This window comes from Sebastes umbrosus, chromosome 8 (genome assembly GCF_015220745.1).
Source record: "Sebastes umbrosus isolate fSebUmb1 chromosome 8, fSebUmb1.pri, whole genome shotgun sequence".
In the NCBI taxonomy this organism is placed as follows: Eukaryota; Metazoa; Chordata; class Actinopteri; order Perciformes; family Sebastidae; genus Sebastes; species Sebastes umbrosus.
Window position 1 is genome coordinate 32,646,158 of NC_051276.1, and position 19,652 is coordinate 32,665,809.

The 19,652-nt window shown below is 39.7% G+C and overlaps 1 protein-coding gene across 8 annotated transcripts in view; it reads left to right on the forward strand.

The window, feature by feature from the left end:
• wdfy3 (WD repeat and FYVE domain containing 3) overlaps positions 1 to 16,569 on the forward strand; it is a 117,022-nt gene extending 100,453 nt beyond the window's left edge. For all 8 annotated transcript variants that reach the window (XM_037779016.1, XM_037779017.1, XM_037779013.1 and 5 more), the window contains 24 exons: positions 1,322 to 1,490; positions 1,582 to 1,745; positions 2,547 to 2,695; positions 3,860 to 3,980; positions 4,124 to 4,209; positions 5,071 to 5,151; positions 5,516 to 5,570; positions 5,671 to 5,790; positions 5,880 to 5,997; positions 6,229 to 6,335; positions 6,777 to 6,930; positions 7,041 to 7,132; positions 7,213 to 7,425; positions 8,284 to 8,425; positions 8,547 to 8,701; positions 9,558 to 9,716; positions 9,807 to 9,986; positions 10,085 to 10,267; positions 10,701 to 10,794; positions 10,978 to 11,121; positions 11,328 to 11,615; positions 11,801 to 11,912; positions 12,076 to 12,273; positions 12,850 to 16,569. In XM_037779016.1, the coding sequence (XP_037634944.1) occupies positions 1,322 to 1,490; positions 1,582 to 1,745; positions 2,547 to 2,695; positions 3,860 to 3,980; positions 4,124 to 4,209; positions 5,071 to 5,151; positions 5,516 to 5,570; positions 5,671 to 5,790; positions 5,880 to 5,997; positions 6,229 to 6,335; positions 6,777 to 6,930; positions 7,041 to 7,132; positions 7,213 to 7,425; positions 8,284 to 8,425; positions 8,547 to 8,701; positions 9,558 to 9,716; positions 9,807 to 9,986; positions 10,085 to 10,267; positions 10,701 to 10,794; positions 10,978 to 11,121; positions 11,328 to 11,615; positions 11,801 to 11,912; positions 12,076 to 12,273; positions 12,850 to 12,970 (3,405 nt within the window). In that variant the 3' untranslated portion in view covers positions 12,971 to 16,569. The remainder of the gene's footprint in view (positions 1 to 1,321; positions 1,491 to 1,581; positions 1,746 to 2,546; positions 2,696 to 3,859; positions 3,981 to 4,123; positions 4,210 to 5,070; positions 5,152 to 5,515; positions 5,571 to 5,670; positions 5,791 to 5,879; positions 5,998 to 6,228; positions 6,336 to 6,776; positions 6,931 to 7,040; positions 7,133 to 7,212; positions 7,426 to 8,283; positions 8,426 to 8,546; positions 8,702 to 9,557; positions 9,717 to 9,806; positions 9,987 to 10,084; positions 10,268 to 10,700; positions 10,795 to 10,977; positions 11,122 to 11,327; positions 11,616 to 11,800; positions 11,913 to 12,075; positions 12,274 to 12,849) is intronic.
• The last annotated feature ends 3,083 nt before the right edge of the window (positions 16,570 to 19,652 follow it).

Genomic DNA, 19,652 nt, shown 5'->3' on the forward strand with positions numbered 1-19,652 from the left:
AAAAGTCCCCAAGGCTTAATCATGATACATCATTAAAACATGCTCAGGGACAAAGTCAGACACTTGTGCCTTGCAGCTGAATACCACTACTAGCCATTTGCTTGCCTTTCAGCTCAGCAGTTGTGTCTTTCCTGCCTTGCTCAAAGTGTCAATGGCAGTAGCTGTTGAAAGAGATTACCAAAAAAAAGAAAAAAATATATGGAAAATTCATAATAATGGTACCAGATGGCATTGCCCCTGGCCTTTGCAGTGTTAATCTCTACTGCACAGACTTTACCAATAAGTCAACAGGGTTTTCAACTGACATTTAAACACCATTCTGCTCCTCCTCCTCCTCCTCTTACTCCTCCTCCTCCTCCTCCTCCTCCTCCTCCTTCCTCCTCCTTCCTCCTTTTACATCCTCCAGCCCTGTTCTCCCCCTCTGGTGCCCCTGGTACCCTCAGCTCTGGCTGGGGTCCTTTACCGAAACCAGGTACCTTCCTGAAGTCCATAGGATGAAATGATTTAGCTCCCGTTGATGCCTGGTGTGACTGCATGATAGAATGAGAATCCTATTAATGAGGAAGCTGCTGTTGCAGTGCTCTCTATGAGTTGACAGTTCGTTTTTTTCTGCAACCGTGCAGTAAAAACTTTGACTTGCTGTGGAGTTGACGCCGGCGTTCCTGTTTAAAACTCACCCTGTGTTACGTGTGCTCGCAGGTTGAAAGGTGTTTGTTGATTTGCCACATTCAAGGAACGGGAAATTTCTATGTTTATATTCATTTGCATGTGAACATGTTTATGTTCTGTTGACCCAAGACTTATATTTTGCTGTGACTTCAAAGTTGTTTTCCATCCATTCTCTTAAAATACACTCGAAAATAAAATGCATAAAGTGTGAAAATGCATCGTGGCTACTGTACGATAGAAAATGATCTTCTACATGCGCACCGAGTTATTACTGTTACTCACATATGTGAAAGTCACATTATATGAGAACGAACATCCTTGTGATAAAACTAACCCTGAGTGACATTTTGTAATTTCTTTTGCATGTAAATGATTACACATCATCCCAGATCCTTCTGCTTTTAAAATCAATACAACGTCCCTCAGTCAAAACTAAATATTATAATTTAACTTTGAAGGACCTGATTCTGATGTTCTGTGCAGCTGTATTTATTACAGAAATCCCCCTTCAGGCATTTATTTGGGAATCGATATTTTCTTACACTCCTAATTATTATAATATTAAACTTATACCAACTTTCCCAAGCTAAAGATGTTTTCCTCATAGTGATGGAGTCAGTTGTTCTTCTCTGTTTTCTACCCCCTCCTCCAGAAGCCTCAACGTTACCGGCGAGCCATCAGCTACGACAGTAAGGAGTACTACGTTCGTTTGCTGTCTGGGAACCCCGGCATGTACCAGCACTCTGTGGAGCACAACACCGAGGGAGAGACCACGCAGCATGAGCCCGAGCATGGAGAGGACACCATCGCCAGAGTCAAAGGTGCACAGACAGGACCATCTTGTAACTCAGAAAACTTGGTTGCTCCACCTGAACGCCCTCTCTAACGTGCTGCTGTGCTGTTGCTCTCCAGGTCTGGTGAAGGCTCCTCTGAAGAGGTCCCGGTCCACGGCGGACGGGGCAGACGAGGACAGTCAGGACCAGCTTCAGGAGCAGCTGTTGGAGTCGGGAGGCCCCGAGGAGGAGCAGAGGACCGACAACACGTCTCTGCTGCGCCTCCTGGAGGAGGGAGAGAAGGTCAGACCGTCTGGACAATTAAATCACAATGTTTCCAACTCCAATTTCATACTTGCTAGAGTACCAGCACGGGAGCAAAGCAACGCACTGCTGTGGACGGGGGCAACAGCAAAACGGATTTTAGACACCTAAAAAAATCCATATCAGTTTAAGTGTACGCTATATTTAGAGTATTTTCACCACTTTACCTTGCTGTCAGACAGCCCTTTCCGACAGGAAACTGAAGCCGTTATCTATGCTGTCTTCAAAGCCACCAGACTTCCTAGACAAAAACAGCAATTTTACCCTGTAAAAAAAAGGGAGTTGCTGGTCTATCGCTGCCTCGATCTGTTAGTTTGTTTGTGATATTGTGACCAGCAACTCCCGTGTTCTGAGAGGTAAAATTACTGTTTTTGTCAAAAAAAATCAAAACAAAATGGTGGCTTTGAAGAGAGCATAGATAACAGCCGTCTACTGTAGGAAATACACTGACTATGGATAAATACCTCATACAACCCCATTTCAAAACATCCAAACTATCCCTTTAACTTAAATTTCTGGGTCACGCCCTCCTACATTGTCTTATTCACAGAAAAGTAACTGTGGCACATCAGCCTTTTAATCAAGCACTGCTGTAGTCTTCCATGTCAACACCGTTCCATTTCACCAGCAGTTACTGAGTAAGAGGAAAGCCTCTCATTTATTCGGCATTCACAGATTTTTGCCTGGAGGAATTTAAGCCGTTGACTTTTTATTAGAAAACTGCTTTCTCTAAACTTTAGGTAATTAACGCTCTGTTGTTTCTTCCCTTCACTGCTCCAGATTCAGCACATGTACCGCTGTGCCAGGGTTCAGGGTCTGGACACCAGCGAGGGTCTGCTGCTGTTTGGTAAAGAGCACTTCTACGTCATCGACGGCTACACCATGACCGTGTCCAGGGAGATCAGGGACATCGACACGCTGCCCCCCAAGTAGGTCCCACGCTTCTGTATCTGTCACTTCACACATCACGGTCTGAACACCTGTAGGAGAATCATGACTTCACACCAGGGCTGCATCGTTAATCCTGAAGCTGACACAGTTACTGTACTCTCCTTCCCTGAATAAAGATGACATCATTCCTCCGGACGCTGCAGTGGGAGTTTCTGCTGCTGGAGTGATGTAATGCTGCTGATAGAGCATGCGTTGTGAAAGTCAGCAGAGATATGACATATTTATCTTTTTTTAGGGAACTTGCTTTGTCTGCTCCTTTGAGACACGACGTGAAAACAACCAACAGATGCTGCTTTGGTTTCATTGTGTTTCCCCTTCAAGTGTTTTACCCTCTCATTAGCCTCCACACGGCCCTATACACTCAAAACATGGTGTCTTACAGGGCTGAAATGAAGATTCAATTAGCTTATCGGTCAATTAAGAAAAAAAACGAATGATGAGATTTTATATTATTTTGGATATTTCATATATTAAATGAATAAATTATTGAAATAATTACAGCAGTGCTTTATATTAAAAGTTAATAGTTAAAGGCTCCATATTGTAAAAAGTGATGTTATGTCTTTTTTTTATTAGAAAGCAGGTTTAAGTGCTATATAAATACTGTGAAAGTATCGACACACAGGCCGTATTCAGAAACTGTGTCTTTAAATGAGCCGTCAGGATTTCTGTAAATTTGCGATGTCACAACTATATAATATAATATATAGACCATTTCACAGTTTTAAATGTAAATATTCCAAATGTGTCCTGGTTTTATTTCTGGTTGCAGTGTATGTGAATGACATCAGCTGACAGGAAGTAAACAAGGACCCAGGCTGTTGCCTAGCAACGAAATTCCATTGCAATTCTGTTGAAATGCGCTAAAACGGAGCGTTTCAGACAGACATTAAATACAGGCATATTAAGGCAGACAGTATGAGGAAAATAATGTTGTTTTTTTAACATTACAGCATGTAAACATGTTCTAGTAGAAACACAATATACAAGTATGAACCTGAAAATGAGCATGATATGGGATCTGCTGCAGCTCTGTAATCTCTTGATGCATTTGCAGAAAGGCTGAGGATAGATACAAGTGCTTTATGGGTAAAATGTAATATAGTTGATAAAGTGCATCACTGTGTGTCGTCTGTGTCCAGTTTGCAGGAGGCCATCATCCCCAGAGGAGCGAGACAAGGACAGAGCCTACTGAAGAGAACCTGCAGCATCTTCGCCTACGAGGACATCAAGGAAGTGCACAAGAGACGCTACCTGCTGCAGGTCAGCATGCACATACTACACTTGGTTACACACACACATGCTGCAGGACCAATACACACGATATTAGACATTTATATTGAGTAGCTTAACATGTCTAGTGTTTTAACTCACCACCTTGTGTTGATTATGTCGTCACCTTTCAGCCCATGGCAGTGGAGGTCTTCTCTGCAGACGGGAGAAACTACTTGTTAGCCTTCGGGAAAGGAGTCCGCAACAAAGTTTACCAAAGGTACTGAATACAAGTACAAACACAGAGCTCGCACTGCATGCTGCTGAGCTGCCTCTGCTGCTTTAAGAATACTTAAAGGCACAATGAGTAGGATTTTGACGGTTGTGCTTTGTGCGCTTGGAGTTTCGCCTTGCTATATTTGCATTTTTTTCTGCGCTGTGTCCGACATTTTCATAGCTTCACGACACGATCTGGCACCTGGTCGCTACTTTCTTTATAGAGGTTGATGCCAAGAAACGTCCCGAACAGCAAAATATGACAGGCAAAGGGTTGCAGGGTCTCTGCAGATACATTGTTTTTTAGGAAAATCCTACTCATTGTGCCTTTTAAAATAACTTTTGATAAAAAAGCTTTTGTTCTCTTTTCAACCAGCAGAAATGACAAGCGATGATTTAGTACTATTATTTACTTCAGAGATACTGCAGTTCTACATTATAAAATACTTGGGTATCTTGGTTTTACTGTGTACCATTCAGCACTGATTCAGGATTTAGGGTATTTGCGGACGAGGGATTTTACAAAGATAACTGCTGTGTGATATTGAAATGAAATCTTCTGAGAATAGATTGTAAGCCTCTCATAAAGCATCATGTCACAACAATATTTCTTCTTTTAGTACATCACTGTAATACCAGTCATTTTATCAGGTTACACTGGTTTAAGTGTAACATAAAGAAATTCTTGTGAAGATCTGGACTTAAGGATACAAGCGGAGAGGTGGGGTGGGAGGATGGGTGGGGTATCAAAATAATATACATTTTAATGTCCAATATGTGCTGCAAACAGATGTATGGTGGGTTAAATAAGTCAAATGTAACTGTATGTTTGTTGTTTAATATATTTCTTATTAATTCCCTGCAGGTTCTTGGCGGTGGTGCCTTCACTGGCTGACAGCTCCGAGTCGGTTTCAGGCCAGAGGCCCAACACCAGCGTGGAACAAGGGTAACGAAACACCTCCTTAATGTTTCATTCAGCACAAACATAACATTTTTAATTCCACTGGTTCTCTGGGGAATGTTTGACCTTTTCTGCAGGTTGTGAGATGATTTATGAAATCTGCGGATACATATTCATATTTATTAACTTGTTTTTAATCTTTGTGTTAAATGTATTTTCCTAAATAATGGATATGGGTCTCTGTAGTAATTCATCAAATGAAAGACCTCATAGCGAAAAGGAAGAAAAAGACCTTCCTACATATATCACATGCAGCAATTGCTTTGCAACTAAATACTTTTCACTGCCTGCATGCTGAAAAACAGCAAAGTACTGAACTAAACATCCTCTCTGTTCTGTTGTTTGTCAGATCCGGGCTCCTCAGTACGCTGGTTGGTGAAAAGTCAGTGACTCAGAGATGGGAGGTAAGAACCTGGACTCACTGGTCTTCAGTTTAACAACACAAATATAGAAGCGTCACACTATTATAAGCCTCACTGATGTGTTTATCATCTCGTTTTCCAGCGAGGAGAGATCAGTAATTTCCAGTACCTAATGCATCTGAACACGCTGGCGGGACGGTCCTACAACGACCTGATGCAGTACCCCGTCTTCCCCTGGATCCTGGCCGACTTCGACTCAGAGGTAAACAACAAAAATTAACAGCGTTAACCACAAGAAAAGCAGCTTCCTGTTCCCTCATTAATCCTGTTTTTGGTAACGTTGTTAACCAGGAACTGGACCTGAACAACCCCAAGACGTTCCGTAACCTCGCCAAGCCGATGGGCGCCCAGACTGACGACAGACTGACGCAGTACAAGAAGAGGTACAAGGACTGGGAAGACCCCAACGGTGAGATGATTCAACAGACTGCATTTAACAGGAGGGAGTCAGGGAGATCACTTTCATTTATATTATTTCAAGTTAAATTGACACGGAGTAAAGACTTGAAGAAAAAGATTCAGCTACTATTGCCATATTTTGGGAGGAATGATAATATTCAAGTTGTGCATGTGTGTCTCACATGAAGTCTTGTCTTTGGGGGTCTTTTCTAAGTGAATGTGTTGTTTTCTGTCCCACCAGGCGAAACCCCAGCGTACCACTACGGCACCCACTACTCCTCAGCCATGATCGTAGCCTCGTATCTGGTCCGGATGGAGCCCTTCACACAGACGTTTCTCAGACTTCAGGTTTGATCTCAACTCTCTTACGTTAGACTCCTCACGGTCAAGACATTTTCTGAAATGTCATACGACCCAGAGGGTGTATTTCAGACTGCAAAATGTGAAAGTTGTTCTGACTTTAAGCACAGTTACAGAGTTTAATAAATGGTTTATTTAATAAGATAATACCAGTTTTACTTCTGATGATGAATAGTTGTTTTCAGTCTAACACAGAGGGAAATAGAACAAAATGAACCTCCTCTGCCACAAGTTGTGTTTCCTCTGCTTTTGGTCAATTTTAAGGACTAATGGAAAATATTATCATCCTTTTAGCACCTACAAAAAAAATATAATTTGACATTAGTAAGTTAACATAAAAGCCTAGACGACAAACTGACAAATGCTCTCAAGTGTGTGGACCTAATGTCTGTGTGTGTGTGTGTGTGTGTGTGTGTGTGTGATTACCAGGGAGGTCACTTTGACCTGGCTGACAGGATGTTCCACAGTGTGCGTGAAGCCTGGCTCTCCGCCTCCAAACACAACATGGCCGACGTCAAGGAGCTCATCCCCGAGTTCTTCTATCTGCCCGAGTTCTTGCTCAACGCCAACAACTTCGACCTGGGTCAGTATCGGGAAGCGTGGACGTTAACAGCTCTTGAAAGCACGAGTCAAACTGACCGTGATAACTGAGTGCATGAATATTAATGTTCTGTCTGTTGTTTGACGTCCCAGGTGCCAAGCAGAACGGCACCAAGCTGGGTGACGTCATCCTGCCACCTTGGGCCAAGGGCGACCCGCGGGAGTTCATCAGAGTCCACAGAGATGTAGGAAATGAACCCACTTGTGTGACAGTTTAGTTTAGTTGAGTTTCAGTGAGCACACATTAACTTCTGTTCGTCTGCAGGCGTTGGAGTGCGACTACGTGTCGGCCCACCTCCACGAGTGGATCGACCTGATATTCGGCTACAAGCAGCAGGGACCGCCGGCCGTGGAGGCGGTCAACGTCTTCCACCACCTGTTCTACGAGGGTCAGGTGGACATCTACAACATCAACGACCCGCTCAAAGAGACGGCCACCATCGGCTTCATCAACAACTTCGGACAAATCCCCAAACAGGTCGGATACCGGCTCATGATGAAGACACTGCTGCTGTACTGCTGCTACTGATGCTAATATCATGAAACTACTACTTCAGGCTAGATTAAACGGATAGTTTGTATATATATATTACAGTAGTATATATAGTATTCCTGTATAGTAGGAGTCAGCAACCTGCGGCTTTAGCCCCTCTCCAGTGGCTCCCTGTGGATTTTTAAAAATGGAAATGAATAACTGTTCTTTGTTTACATTTTTATTTATCATTGTTGTAGGCCTATGGTACGACGGTACGACGGAGTATTAGGGCCACATTGAGGGGGAAAAAAGAAATCTGAGATTTCGAGAATAAAGTCATAATATTATGAGAATAAAGTCATAGGTTTACGCGAAAAACGTTGTAATATTATGAAAGTAAAGTCAGAAGTTTAAGAGAAAAAAAGTCGTAATATTATAAAGTAGTAATTTTACATGTTATTTTCTTTTTTTCTCGTAAAATTATGACTTCATTCTGAAAATCTCAGATTTTTTTTACCTCAATGTGGCCCTAATACACCGTAATACATTTTAATATATAACATATTCATATTTTAATACTTTCTGTTTTTCCATCCATCCACCAATTAGTGTTTAGTGAGTAATTATCAGTACAGTCTCACAGGCTGCTAGCTTCACTGTAGTCTTTTAATCTTGCTAGAATACAACAAGACATATAAAGTGTGATTGGTTGCTGGACAAACGTGCAGAAACATACGTATCCCTCATAACAGATTGAAAGATTCATCAGCCACAAAATGAGAATGTATTAGCATGTGGCCAGTGGTCGATGTTAAAGTCCTTTTCTTTACTCACTGACTCGTGTGTGTGTGTGTGTTTCAGCTGTTTAAGAAGCCCCATCCTCCTAAACGGGTTCGCAGTAAAGCCAACGGTGACGTAGCGAGCATTCCTCCGAGCTCCAACAGCGACAAGATCTTCTTCCATCATCTGGACAACCTCAGACCTTCTCTAGCACCGGTCAAAGGTCCATGAACACACATACACGCTCACAAAAGGGCCACACTGTGTCCATCATACTGTGCAGAACCAACTCCCTTCCTTTAGACTCAGCACTCACATATGTCTTTGTGATACCCGTTGTGTAGAGCTGAAGGAGCCTGTGGGACAGATCGTGTGCACCGACAAGGGAATAGTTGCTGTGGAGCTAAACAAAGTCCTGGTTCCCCCCACCTGGAGCAAGACCTTCGCCTGGGGCTACGCAGACCTCAGCTGCCGCCTGGCGAACTACGAATCTGACAAGGTAACAGCAACCGTTATTATAACAGAGATTTACAACTCCTCTGCTCAAGCATGCTCTTTTAATCCTCATTCTATACGTACTGTATTGATGATTTGATCATATAAAGTATTTATGTTAACTTCCTCTTTCAGAGTTACTAGTAATGAAACGGTTCAGTCTAGATTTTAAGAGAGACTACTACTGAATTGAAACATGGCCTACTGTAGGTTTCCTGCTTATTTAACCTTGAAGTTGACATGAGTGTGAAAGGTAATTAAAGACAATGTTTCCCCCTACTGGTGCTTGAATAAAAATGCACTTTTTGCATTTTACTGGTCCTTCAATTTCTTCAGCAGCAGCCATTACACAAGTCTCTACTGCAGTTCCTCTGATATAGTGCATTAATTACCATATTCACCACATTTGTAAATCTTCTCAGGGCTTTCAAAAGCTTTATAAGGTCGTAGCCAGCTGGGTGTTGATCAGGGTGAAAGTGTTGGTTGATATAGACAAAGAATGATGCCCCAAACAGCCGGAATAAACCAATCCTCCACTTCTGCGACCAATCTTTAATCTTAATTACAGCTGCAACTAATGATTATTTTTAATCTAATTGGTTAGTTGTTTGATCTTTAAAATGGTGAAAGCCCAAGATGACGTCCTCAAATGTCTTTTTATTCAGTTTACTGTCATAGAGGAGTAAAAGAAACCAGAAAATATTCACTTTTAAGAAGCTGGAATCAGAGAATTTAGACTTTTTTTTTCTTAAAAAATGACTCAAACCGATTATCGGTTAATAGTTGGCGATTAATTTAACAGTTGACAACTAATCAATTTATCGTTGGAGGTCTAATCTGAGTCTTGGATCTTGTTTCAGGCTTTGGTGGTGTACGAGTGTCTGTCAGAGTGGGGTCAGATCCTCTGTGCCATATGTCCGAACCTGAAGCTGGTCATCACCGGCAACACCAGCACCGCCATCTGTGTGTGGGAGACGGGAACCTCCAAGGAGAGGGCCAAGTCGCTGACGCTCAAACAGGTAAAAACACAAACAAGACCTGATACAAGGTCCTGGAGCGGTTAGTGTAAATGGTTGAGTCTATCTAATGTCTTCGCTGTTTCATCGTAGGCGTTACTGGGCCACACGGACGCCGTAACGTGTCTGACGGCGTCGTCGGCGTACCACATTGTTGTCAGCGGCTCGCGGGATCGAACCTGCATCATCTGGGACCTCAACAAGCTCTCCTTCGTCACGCAGCTCAGGGGACACCGGGCGCCCGTCTCTGCTCTGTGCATCAATGAACTGACGGTGAGCTTCTCCTCTGTCACTCTAGAAGTAACATCACATGTACTTTTACTCCTTTTACAGTAAATATGAGCTGACATAATGTGTGTGTGTGTGTGTAGGGAGACATTGTGTCGTGTGCAGGCACGTACATCCACGTGTGGAGCATCAACGGCAGTCCCATCGCCAGCGCCAACACCTTCACGGGGCGCAGCCAGCAGATCCTGTGCTGCTGCGTGTCGGAGATGAACGAGTGGGACACGCAGAACGTCATCGTCACCGGACACTCGGACGGCGTCGTCAGGGTAACCATGCCCACTTTAATCTTACTGACAGCTATCATACTGATGGTGGTATCTGTTGCAGACAGAAGAATTCACCTGTTAGGCTTTTGTCCAACTTTGTGCCAATGCATGATAGGTCTTCTTAAAAACAAGACGTGACGATTATAAAGTCATAAACTGGAGGCGAAGGGATTTGTGTGTGCGGTAGATCAGTGACGAGTCAAAGTGGAAAAACTTTTGCCCTGCTCCTTCATACAAGCCCCTCCTCAAATCTTTTTTTTTTTTTATTTGGTCCGCTTTAATTTGAGCACCTTGAAACTGAACCAGACTAAATATAAAAAAAAACAAAAGTATTAATTTTACTCTGATTCCAACTACCTATACAGCTGGTGAAAGCTCCATTAGTTTAACTAAACTATGTGTAATGAAACCTGCCTTTAAATATTTCTTGTAGTTCTGGAGAATGGAGTTCCTCCAAGTCCCAGAAACCCCTGCTCCAGAGCCGGTAGAGCCAGATGTGCCTGAATGCTGTGGTGAGGAGAAGATCGGTGAGTCCTGATGGGAAAAATAAATAACAAATGAATAGTAGCTGCTGCACCAAATGATGAGTGACACATCCAAAAACATAAGATAGTTTGTTGGTACACCTTTCTTTACCTGCTTATGTTTTGTTTTTTTGCACAATAAATTGACGATGGAAATTGAAGTTACTAATTCTCTCCGTGTCTCAGAGGGTGGCGAGCCTCACAACGGCGATGAGGACAGCAGCGAGTCGGATGGAGAAGAGCCCAGTCTGAGCCAGGAGCCCAAAGCGCCGCGCAACCCGTCAACGGGTGGAGGCAGCCAACCGGGCAGCGCCGTCCACAGACCCAGAGGTACTCAACCAGCAGCTCCTCTCCTCAACAGTTCTCACTCTTTAGCTGGTTTTAGCTGAATAAACGCTGCTCTGGGACACAGATTTCAGCAGTGTGTTTGTGTCTTGTATTTCCCAGATCTATTGTTTACTGAGGATATACAGTAGACTTCCTTTTACCCGACATGAACCTCACGTTCACGTTTCTGACGTTAAAATCTCTTTAAGGTCCTTCAGCCCGAACGGGAGCCTCGTGGTCGATGGACAGCAGCTCTGACGACTCTCACCGCTGGTCAGACACCCTCAGCATCGACGAGAAGGACGGCTTTGTGTTCGTCAACTACTCTGAGGGCCAAACGAAGGTCCCTCACCCTCATCCTCATCCTCATCCTCATCCTCATCCTCACTCTCACCCTCACCCTCACCCTCACCCGGCTCACCCAGGCCAGGGCTCAGTGCCGCAGCCTCTTCAGCCCTCCGCATTGGACGCACGGACGTACAACCAGCTCAGGGCCGGTGGGTGTCCAGAGATTATTACAAATGTTGTTTATCAGCTCTTGATCCTGTTAAGAAAACATGACAGAGGAACGGGGGTTCATCAAGGGTTCTTCTCAAAACAAATCCCTCAGTAGTACTCTCTGCTGATCTGATGACAGCGTGTTGGTCGCAGTGTTAAAGTGTTTATTTTTGTTTGTTCGCAGGCTACAGATGGGAGCGCCAGCTGGTCTTCCGGAGCAAACTCACCATGCACACGGCGTTTGATCGCAAGGACAACGCTCAGCCAGCCGAGATCACATCCCTCGCCATCTCCAAGTAAGAGAGCCGAGTGTCACGCACCAAACTGACCAAGATTAATCCTTTATTTTTGTAAAGTTTAATATTCGCACAAACAACAATTCAAATCTAGTCAAATCAAATATTTTAGAAAAGACGTCCTCGCTGAATTCTTCTCCTCCCTCTCCCGTCCTCTCTTCAGGGACCACAGTAAGATCCTGGTGGGCGACGGTCGCGGTCGGGTGTTCAGCTGGTCGGTGAGCGACCAGCCGGGCCGTTCGGCGGCCGACCACTGGGTGAAGGACGAGGTGGTCGACAGCTGCTCCGGCTGCGCGGTTCGCTTCTCCCTCACCGAGCGACGCCACCACTGCAGGAACTGCGGGCAGCTCTTCTGCCAAAAGTAAGTCAAGTACTGTTCAAACATTTCAAAGTGACTATTATTGGCTGTATATGCTCATTCATACTGGCTTTGGAAAGAAGAGTGTAAATGAGAGACTTTTAATACATTTGCAAAAGTCTCTAAAACATGTTCTTCTTGCTTTGTCATTATAAGTTGATTTACTCCATTTTAGATTAATTTTAATATATATATTTACATTTATACACTTCTATAAGTGTATTAAGCAAAGTGGGGGCCAGCCCTATGAACGCCAAAGGGGCCATTCACATGCTGCTTCTAAAAGCACGTAGAGAACACCACCTGTGCCGCTTTCATCCTTTGATCCAAGGTGCTTCTGAGGTTGTCCGTGAATGGTCATGTGATATGCGTTTTCATGCGTGGTTGTATGGATGGAGATTAATTCTGAAACAGCCCTAAAACGCTCATCTGGACGTAGATCGTATTAGTAGCGTATTAGTGTGGATGTAGTCTTAGATTCTTACTTTTTACGTCTCTGTGTTTCTCCCGTTAGTTACCTGTATTTCCAGCCTATCGTTTTCTAAATATTCCACCGCTCCATCTCTTCTTGTTCTGCAGGTGCAGTCGCTTCCAGTCGGAGATCAAACGGCTGAAGATCTCGTCACCGGTGCGAGTTTGTCAGAACTGTTACTACAACCTTCAACACGAGAGAAGCGCCGAGGACGGCTGCAGAAACTGAGCTGCTCCTCCACCTCCACCTGGAAGAAACACCTCCTCCTGCTGAGGACTCCAACCTGAGCTGAGGAGCATTTCATTCCTCCAACTGCCTCGTTGTTCCCTGAACACCTCCCGCTCTCCCTCCATAAACCCTCCACCCCCTTTATCCTCTCGTACGTCCAGTAACCACATGTACTGTAACACACTGACAGACTGCAACAGGAGGGAATGTCGGCCGTCTCAGCGAAGGAGGAGAAAAAAACTCAATCACCACTTTTACCACCTGCACTCACCTGGAGGAGAGAAAAAAAAGCAAAAAGCACCCTCGATGCGGCACGCTTGAATCAATCACCCGCCATTTTTGCTTTGAGATCAAGAACAGGGAAACCTCCTTTCCTCTTTCACCGCAAGACAAACTTGTTAATATTGTAAATATTTACCATGGCCTTTTTAACTCAACGAGGATCAAACACAGAACAAAAGATAAGGTCAATGAGAAAAAACAACTTGCCTGTAACATAGCGTTGTGACTAACCACTCCTGGCTTTAAAAAAAACAAAACGATTGTGTGTAGTCTGCGTCACGAGTCACGGCGAGTCCAGAGGGAGGGATATGAATGTCAATAATTAATGTCTGTGGGTTGACTTTACTAGTTGGTCTAGTTATGCAAAATGATTTTCTTTTTTAATTTCATTTGTTGTTTACAAAGTTTTATTTTGTGAGTGTTGCCCACAGCGTCAAGCCATCACCATCACACAGAGATTTATTATCTGATTTGTTTCTTCCGCCAAATTGTTTTTGATATATCAATTATGATGATTTTTTTAATCGATTATGTCCTTTATATGAATTCCCATTTGGAGGATTTTTGTTGTTGTTGCTGCTGTCTGAAGACTGGACACGTTATCATTTCAGATTTTATTTTTAAAACCATATCACTCCGTTGTGTTTTCCTATTTTTTGTCTAGAGAGAGAAAACATAAAGAGTTCATCTTTGATAAACTATGAATTAGGTAAAAAGTAACGCACACTCGTAATTAATGTCGCTTTTCCGTCGTGTCTCTTTCATGTATTTTAGTTACTGTACAGCGTCAAAGCGGCTTTTTGAATGCACACAAAAAAGGGACTCTTAGTGTATATTGTGGTTTTTATTCTCTTGTTGGTTTCTACTCTTACAGACTTTCACTCTGACCCTGTGGCATTATTACAGCACATGTGGCACTCCGCACACTTTATCCTCAGTCCTTAGAGAAGGCGTTAAACTGCAGCAGCAGCAGCCGCCTTTCAGAGAAAGAGATTATTAGAGACGTGGGAGAAGATGTAAATAATTATTTCAACCATTAATTCACATATGAAATTCCCCAACAGTCCAAACAGGACAACATCTCAGCTCAGATTTTCTAAATATCTTTTGTCTAAAGAGTTAAATACGTTGAGACTGTCGGACTGAACTGATGTTTTACCTTTTTTTTTTTTTTTTTTGGTACAAATGCAGGAAAGCGTCCGTAGATTTAGAGTGAGCATTGTAGCATTAAATCCACATCATGATTTCCTATTTCAACAATAATGTATCCTGTTTTATATGCATAATTAATAATTATATATTAATAATAATCAAGGATGCCAAGGAAACAATTAAATAACATCCATAAATAAATCCATAATTTAAGCAAGTTTAAGATGAAATTACTTGAATTCAGTATGGAGTTAGTTCAGTTATCCTGAGATGGATTTAGTTAATTGAAGGTTTTGATAAGATGACTTTTTTTTTTTTTTTTAGGGGGTCAATATTAGGTCAGAGATATCAACCTATGTGGATAAATCTATGAAGTTTAATTTGTGCCAAAAATCTGATTTTGTACATTCGTCAAAGTTCACGGTTTCTCGTTTGTTAAGGCTTTTGTTGTGAGATTGTCTGATTATCATCCCTGCTGTTTTGTCACTAACTGACCACGTAAGGTGGTCATGCACATACAAAGTCGTGGTAGGCAGGTGCTGGACCAATAGACAGCAATGAAAAATGTGCACACTGTAGCTCCCTTAGGTGCAATTTATTGGCACATCTTAAAGTAGTGCCATTTTTTTCAGACAAATCTGAAGAAGAGCATCTGCTTGAAAAATCACTACTTTAAGATGTGCCAATAAAGTGTCACTGACTGTCCATTATAGAGTCGCAATCTTTGCATTTTGTGTGAAAGTGCTTGTAACAAAAATAACAGTTCTAAAAAATATATTGACATGCAAATTAATCGAAAAAAATGATCGTGTAAAACCTTAAGAAATGTTCAGATTCTAGCACAAATGTAACCTCATAGATCCGACACTGTTTATGTTAAACAACAGGCGAAACAACAGTAAAAATCTACAGCAAAAAGATCATTTAAACAGTAAAATATTCAGTAAGATCTAACATTTTGGCACAGATTGACCTCCGTACAAGGCTGCCATGTTAACACGTTAATATCAGAGGGGATTCATATGTTTTTCTAACAGAAAATGTACATTTGTCATGGATATAAGTTCATAATTTATCACCATAAAGCACGTTTTATTCTGCTGGACGCTGCTGCTGCTGCCGGGTTTAATAGTCGGACATTAAGAAAGTGTTTTTGTTTTTATGTAAAGTCTGTACATGGTGTTTTCGTTGCCCTCTTCTCTCTTCATACATGTTTGTTTTGTTTGTGGTTCTGTGGGCAACAACGTTGCATTCAAGTGCTGCTTTTTCTTTCTTTCCCAGAGAAAACTGTTTTCTTTTTGTCTCCCACTACTCCTCCTCACAGTCTCAAACATGTACAAAAAAGAAAGAAAACACTTTAATATTCACCCCCCCACGATGTTAAAATAATAATATGCACTCTTGTTATTGTCCTTATATCATTCTGCATTTACGTACTGTAAATTAGTGCAATCATGCCATCTCGCTGAAGTCAGCTTCTATCAATCATGAGTTCGTTTGCACCTTCACCTGTACAAAAACAAAAGTCGAGAGGAATCACAGGTTTTTATTGAATGCAGTTTGTCATTTTAACAGAAAGGTGCATTTCACAGCGGATAAATGAACTGTACAAAGTATTTATGCAATTATAACTGGTTTTAGATTTTTTTTTTAATGATTATTGCGATTTCAGCAAGTTTTGTTACTTGTTGCATGTCTATTAACACAGCTGACTTTCTGTGTCAGTGCATTGTACATGTTCTCGGCATTATATTTTGTTCTTTTTGTCTTTTTTGTTTGGAGGCATTGTCTGATGAGTTCGACCGAGCGACAGGTTTGTGTACAGAGCCGGAGATCGTGTCCCCAACTCTGGGTGGACTTTTGTACTCTTTATGGGAAAAAAAACAATTAAGGACTAATGAAGAAGAAGAAGAAAAAAAAAGAGAAACTCTTGGATTATTTTGGTGGTCTCGTATTAGACTGCATTACTACAGTATCTGGTGTGCAATCTGTGATAGCTGAATGTTCCTTGTATATTTGTGTTCACTACATCCTCCAAGAGCAGAAACAGTAGAGTAACCTCCCCCCCCCCAAACCCCTTACAGAGACAAAATGTTACAATAACGCAATAGATCTGGTACTTATTCTTTTAATTTCATTTCAATAAATAATTGCTGTTTACCACCAAAGAACAGACTCAATTCTTTCATTTTGTTGTCACAATACCCAAAAAACAAAAACAAAACGATAAATCCCTTGTACTTCAACGTGCACTCTTTTATTACCGTTATTTAGCCAAGCAGGACTGTGTTTCCCACCAGCTGCTTACAGCTAACATTAACTAGCTCTCCCCCTGCTGATTTGAACATGGATTTGTTGTTCACAATGTAGTATTATCAAGGAAATTTTCTATTGTCCCCGGGACAACGGGACGCCATTAGCCCTGATCCTCGTACTGTAGAAAAAAAATACTATCATAATTTTAGAGTTTTGGCATCGACTTTTTTTGGACATTTTTCTGACTTTTTTCAGACATTTTTCTGACTTTTTCTGATATTTTTCTGACTTTTTTCAGACTATTTGGGAAATTTTTCTGATATTTTTCAGAGTTTTTTCAGGCTTTTTTTGGACATTTTTCAGACATTTTTCAGATTTTTTTCAGACTTTTTTCGGACATTTCTCTGACTTTTTTTTGGACATTTTTTCAGATCTTATTTTTCGAACATTTTTTTAGATCTTTTTTTTCGGACATTTTTTCAGACATATTTTTCAGACATTTTTCAGATCTTTTTTTTCCAGTCTTCTTTTTCGGACATTTTTTCAGACTTTTTTTTCAGACATTTTTCAGACCTTTTTTTCCAGATCTTTTTTTCCAGACTTTTTTTCAGACTTTTTTTCAGACTTTTTAATTCAGACTTTTTTTTCAGAGATTTTTCAGAAATTTTTTTTGTCTGACATTTTCCAGATCTTTTTTTTCAGATATTTTTCAGATCTTTTTTTTCGGACTTTTTTTTAGATCTTTCTTTTTCGGACATTTTTTCAGAAATTTTTTCAGACTTTTTAATTCAGACTTTTTTTTCAGAGATTTATCAGAAATTTTTTTTCAGACATTTTTTTAGATCTTTCTTTTTTGGACCTTTTTTCAGAAATTTTTTTCGGACATTTTTTCAGACTTTTTAATTCAGACTTTTTTTCAGACTTTTTTTTTCAGACTTTTTTTTCAGACTTTTTTCAGATCTTTTTTTTAGACTTTTTTTTTCCGACATTTTTCAGATATTTTTTTTCAGAATTTTTTTTTCAGACATTTTTTCAGACTTTTTTTCAGACTTTTTAATTCAGACTTTTTTTTCAGACATTTTTCAGAAATTATTTTTCGGACATTTTTTTAGATCTTTCTTTTTTGGACATTTTTTCAGAATTTTTAATTCGGACATTTTTCAGATCTTTTTTTCAGACTTTTTTTCAGACTTTTTTTTTCAGACTTTTTTTCAGACTTTTTTTTCAGACTTTTTTTGTCCGACATTTTACAGATATTTTTTTTCAGAATTTTTTTTCAGACTTTTTTTCAAACTTTTTTTCAGACTTTTTAATTCAGACTTTTTTTCAGACTTTTTTTTTCAGACTTTTTTTTCAGACTTTTTTTAAGACTTTTTAATTCAGACTTTTTTTTCAGAGATTTATCAGAAATTTTTTTTCGGACATTTTTTTAGATCTTTCTTTTTTGGACATTTTTTCAGAAATTTTTTTCGGACATTTTTCAGATCTTTTTTTCAGACTTTTTTTCAGACTTTTTTTTTCAGACTTTTTTTTCAGACTTTTTTCAGATCTTTTTTTTCAGATTTTTTTTGTCCGACATTTTTCAGATATTTTTTTTCAGACTTTTTTTGTCCGACATTTTTCAGATATTTTTTTCAGACTTTTTTTCAGACTTTTTTTCCAGAAATTTTTTCAGACTTTTTAATTCAGACTTTTTTTTCAGAGATTTATCAGAAAAAAAAATTCAGACATTTTTTTAGATCTTTCTTTTTTGGACATTTTTTCAGAAATTTTTTTCGGACATTTTTCAGATCTTTTTTTCAGACTTTCTTTCAGACTTTTTTTTCAGAATTTTTTTGTCCGACATTTTTCAGATCTTTTCTTTTAAGACTTTTTCTTCAGACTTTTTTTCAGACTTTTTAATTCAGACTTTTTTTTCAGAGATTTTTCAGAATTTTTTTCAGATCTTTTTTTTCAGACTTTTTTTGTCCGACATTTTTCAGATATTTTTTTTCAGAATTTTTTTTTCAGCCTTTTTACAGACTTTTTTTCAGACTTTTTAATTCAGACTTTTTTTTCAGAGATTTATCAGAAATTTTTTTTCGGACATTTTTTAGATCTTTCTTTTTTGGACATTTTTTCAGAAATTTTTTTCGGACATTTTTCAGATCTTTTTTTCAGACTTTTTTTCAGACTTTTTTTTTCAGACTTTTTTTTCAGACTTTTTTCAGATCTTTTTTTTCAGACTTTTTTTGTCCGACATTTTTCAGATATTTTTTTTCAGACTTTTTTTGTCCGACATTTTTCAGATATTTTTTTCAGACTTTTTTTCAGACTTTTTTTCCAGAAATTTTTTCAGACTTTTTAATTCAGACTTTTTTTTCAGAGATTTATCAGAAAAAAAAATTCAGACATTTTTTTAGATCTTTCTTTTTTGGACATTTTTTCAGAAATTTTTTTCGGACATTTTTCAGATCTTTTTTTCAGACTTTCTTTCAGACTTTTTTTTCAGAATTTTTTTGTCCGACATTTTTCAGATCTTTTCTTTTAAGACTTTTTCTTCAGACTTTTTTTCAGACTTTTTAATTCAGACTTTTTTTTCAGAGATTTTTCAGAATTTTTTTCAGATCTTTTTTTTCAGACTTTTTTTGTCCGACATTTTTCAGATATTTTTTTTCAGAATTTTTTTTTCAGCCTTTTTACAGACTTTTTAATTCAGACTTTTTTTCAGAGATTTATCAGAAATTTTTTTTCGGACATTTTTTTAGATCTTTCTTTTTTGGACATTTTCTCAGAAATTTTTTTCGGACATTTTTCAGATCTTTTTTTCAGACTTTTTTTCAGACTTTTTTTTTCAGACTTTTTTTTCAGACTTTTTTCAGATTTTTTTTTCAGACTTTTTTTGTCCGACATTTTTCAGATATTTTTTTTCAGACTTTTTTTTCAGACTTTTTTTCAGACTTTTTAATTCAGACTTTTTTTTCACAGATTTTTCAGAATTTTTTTTTCGGAC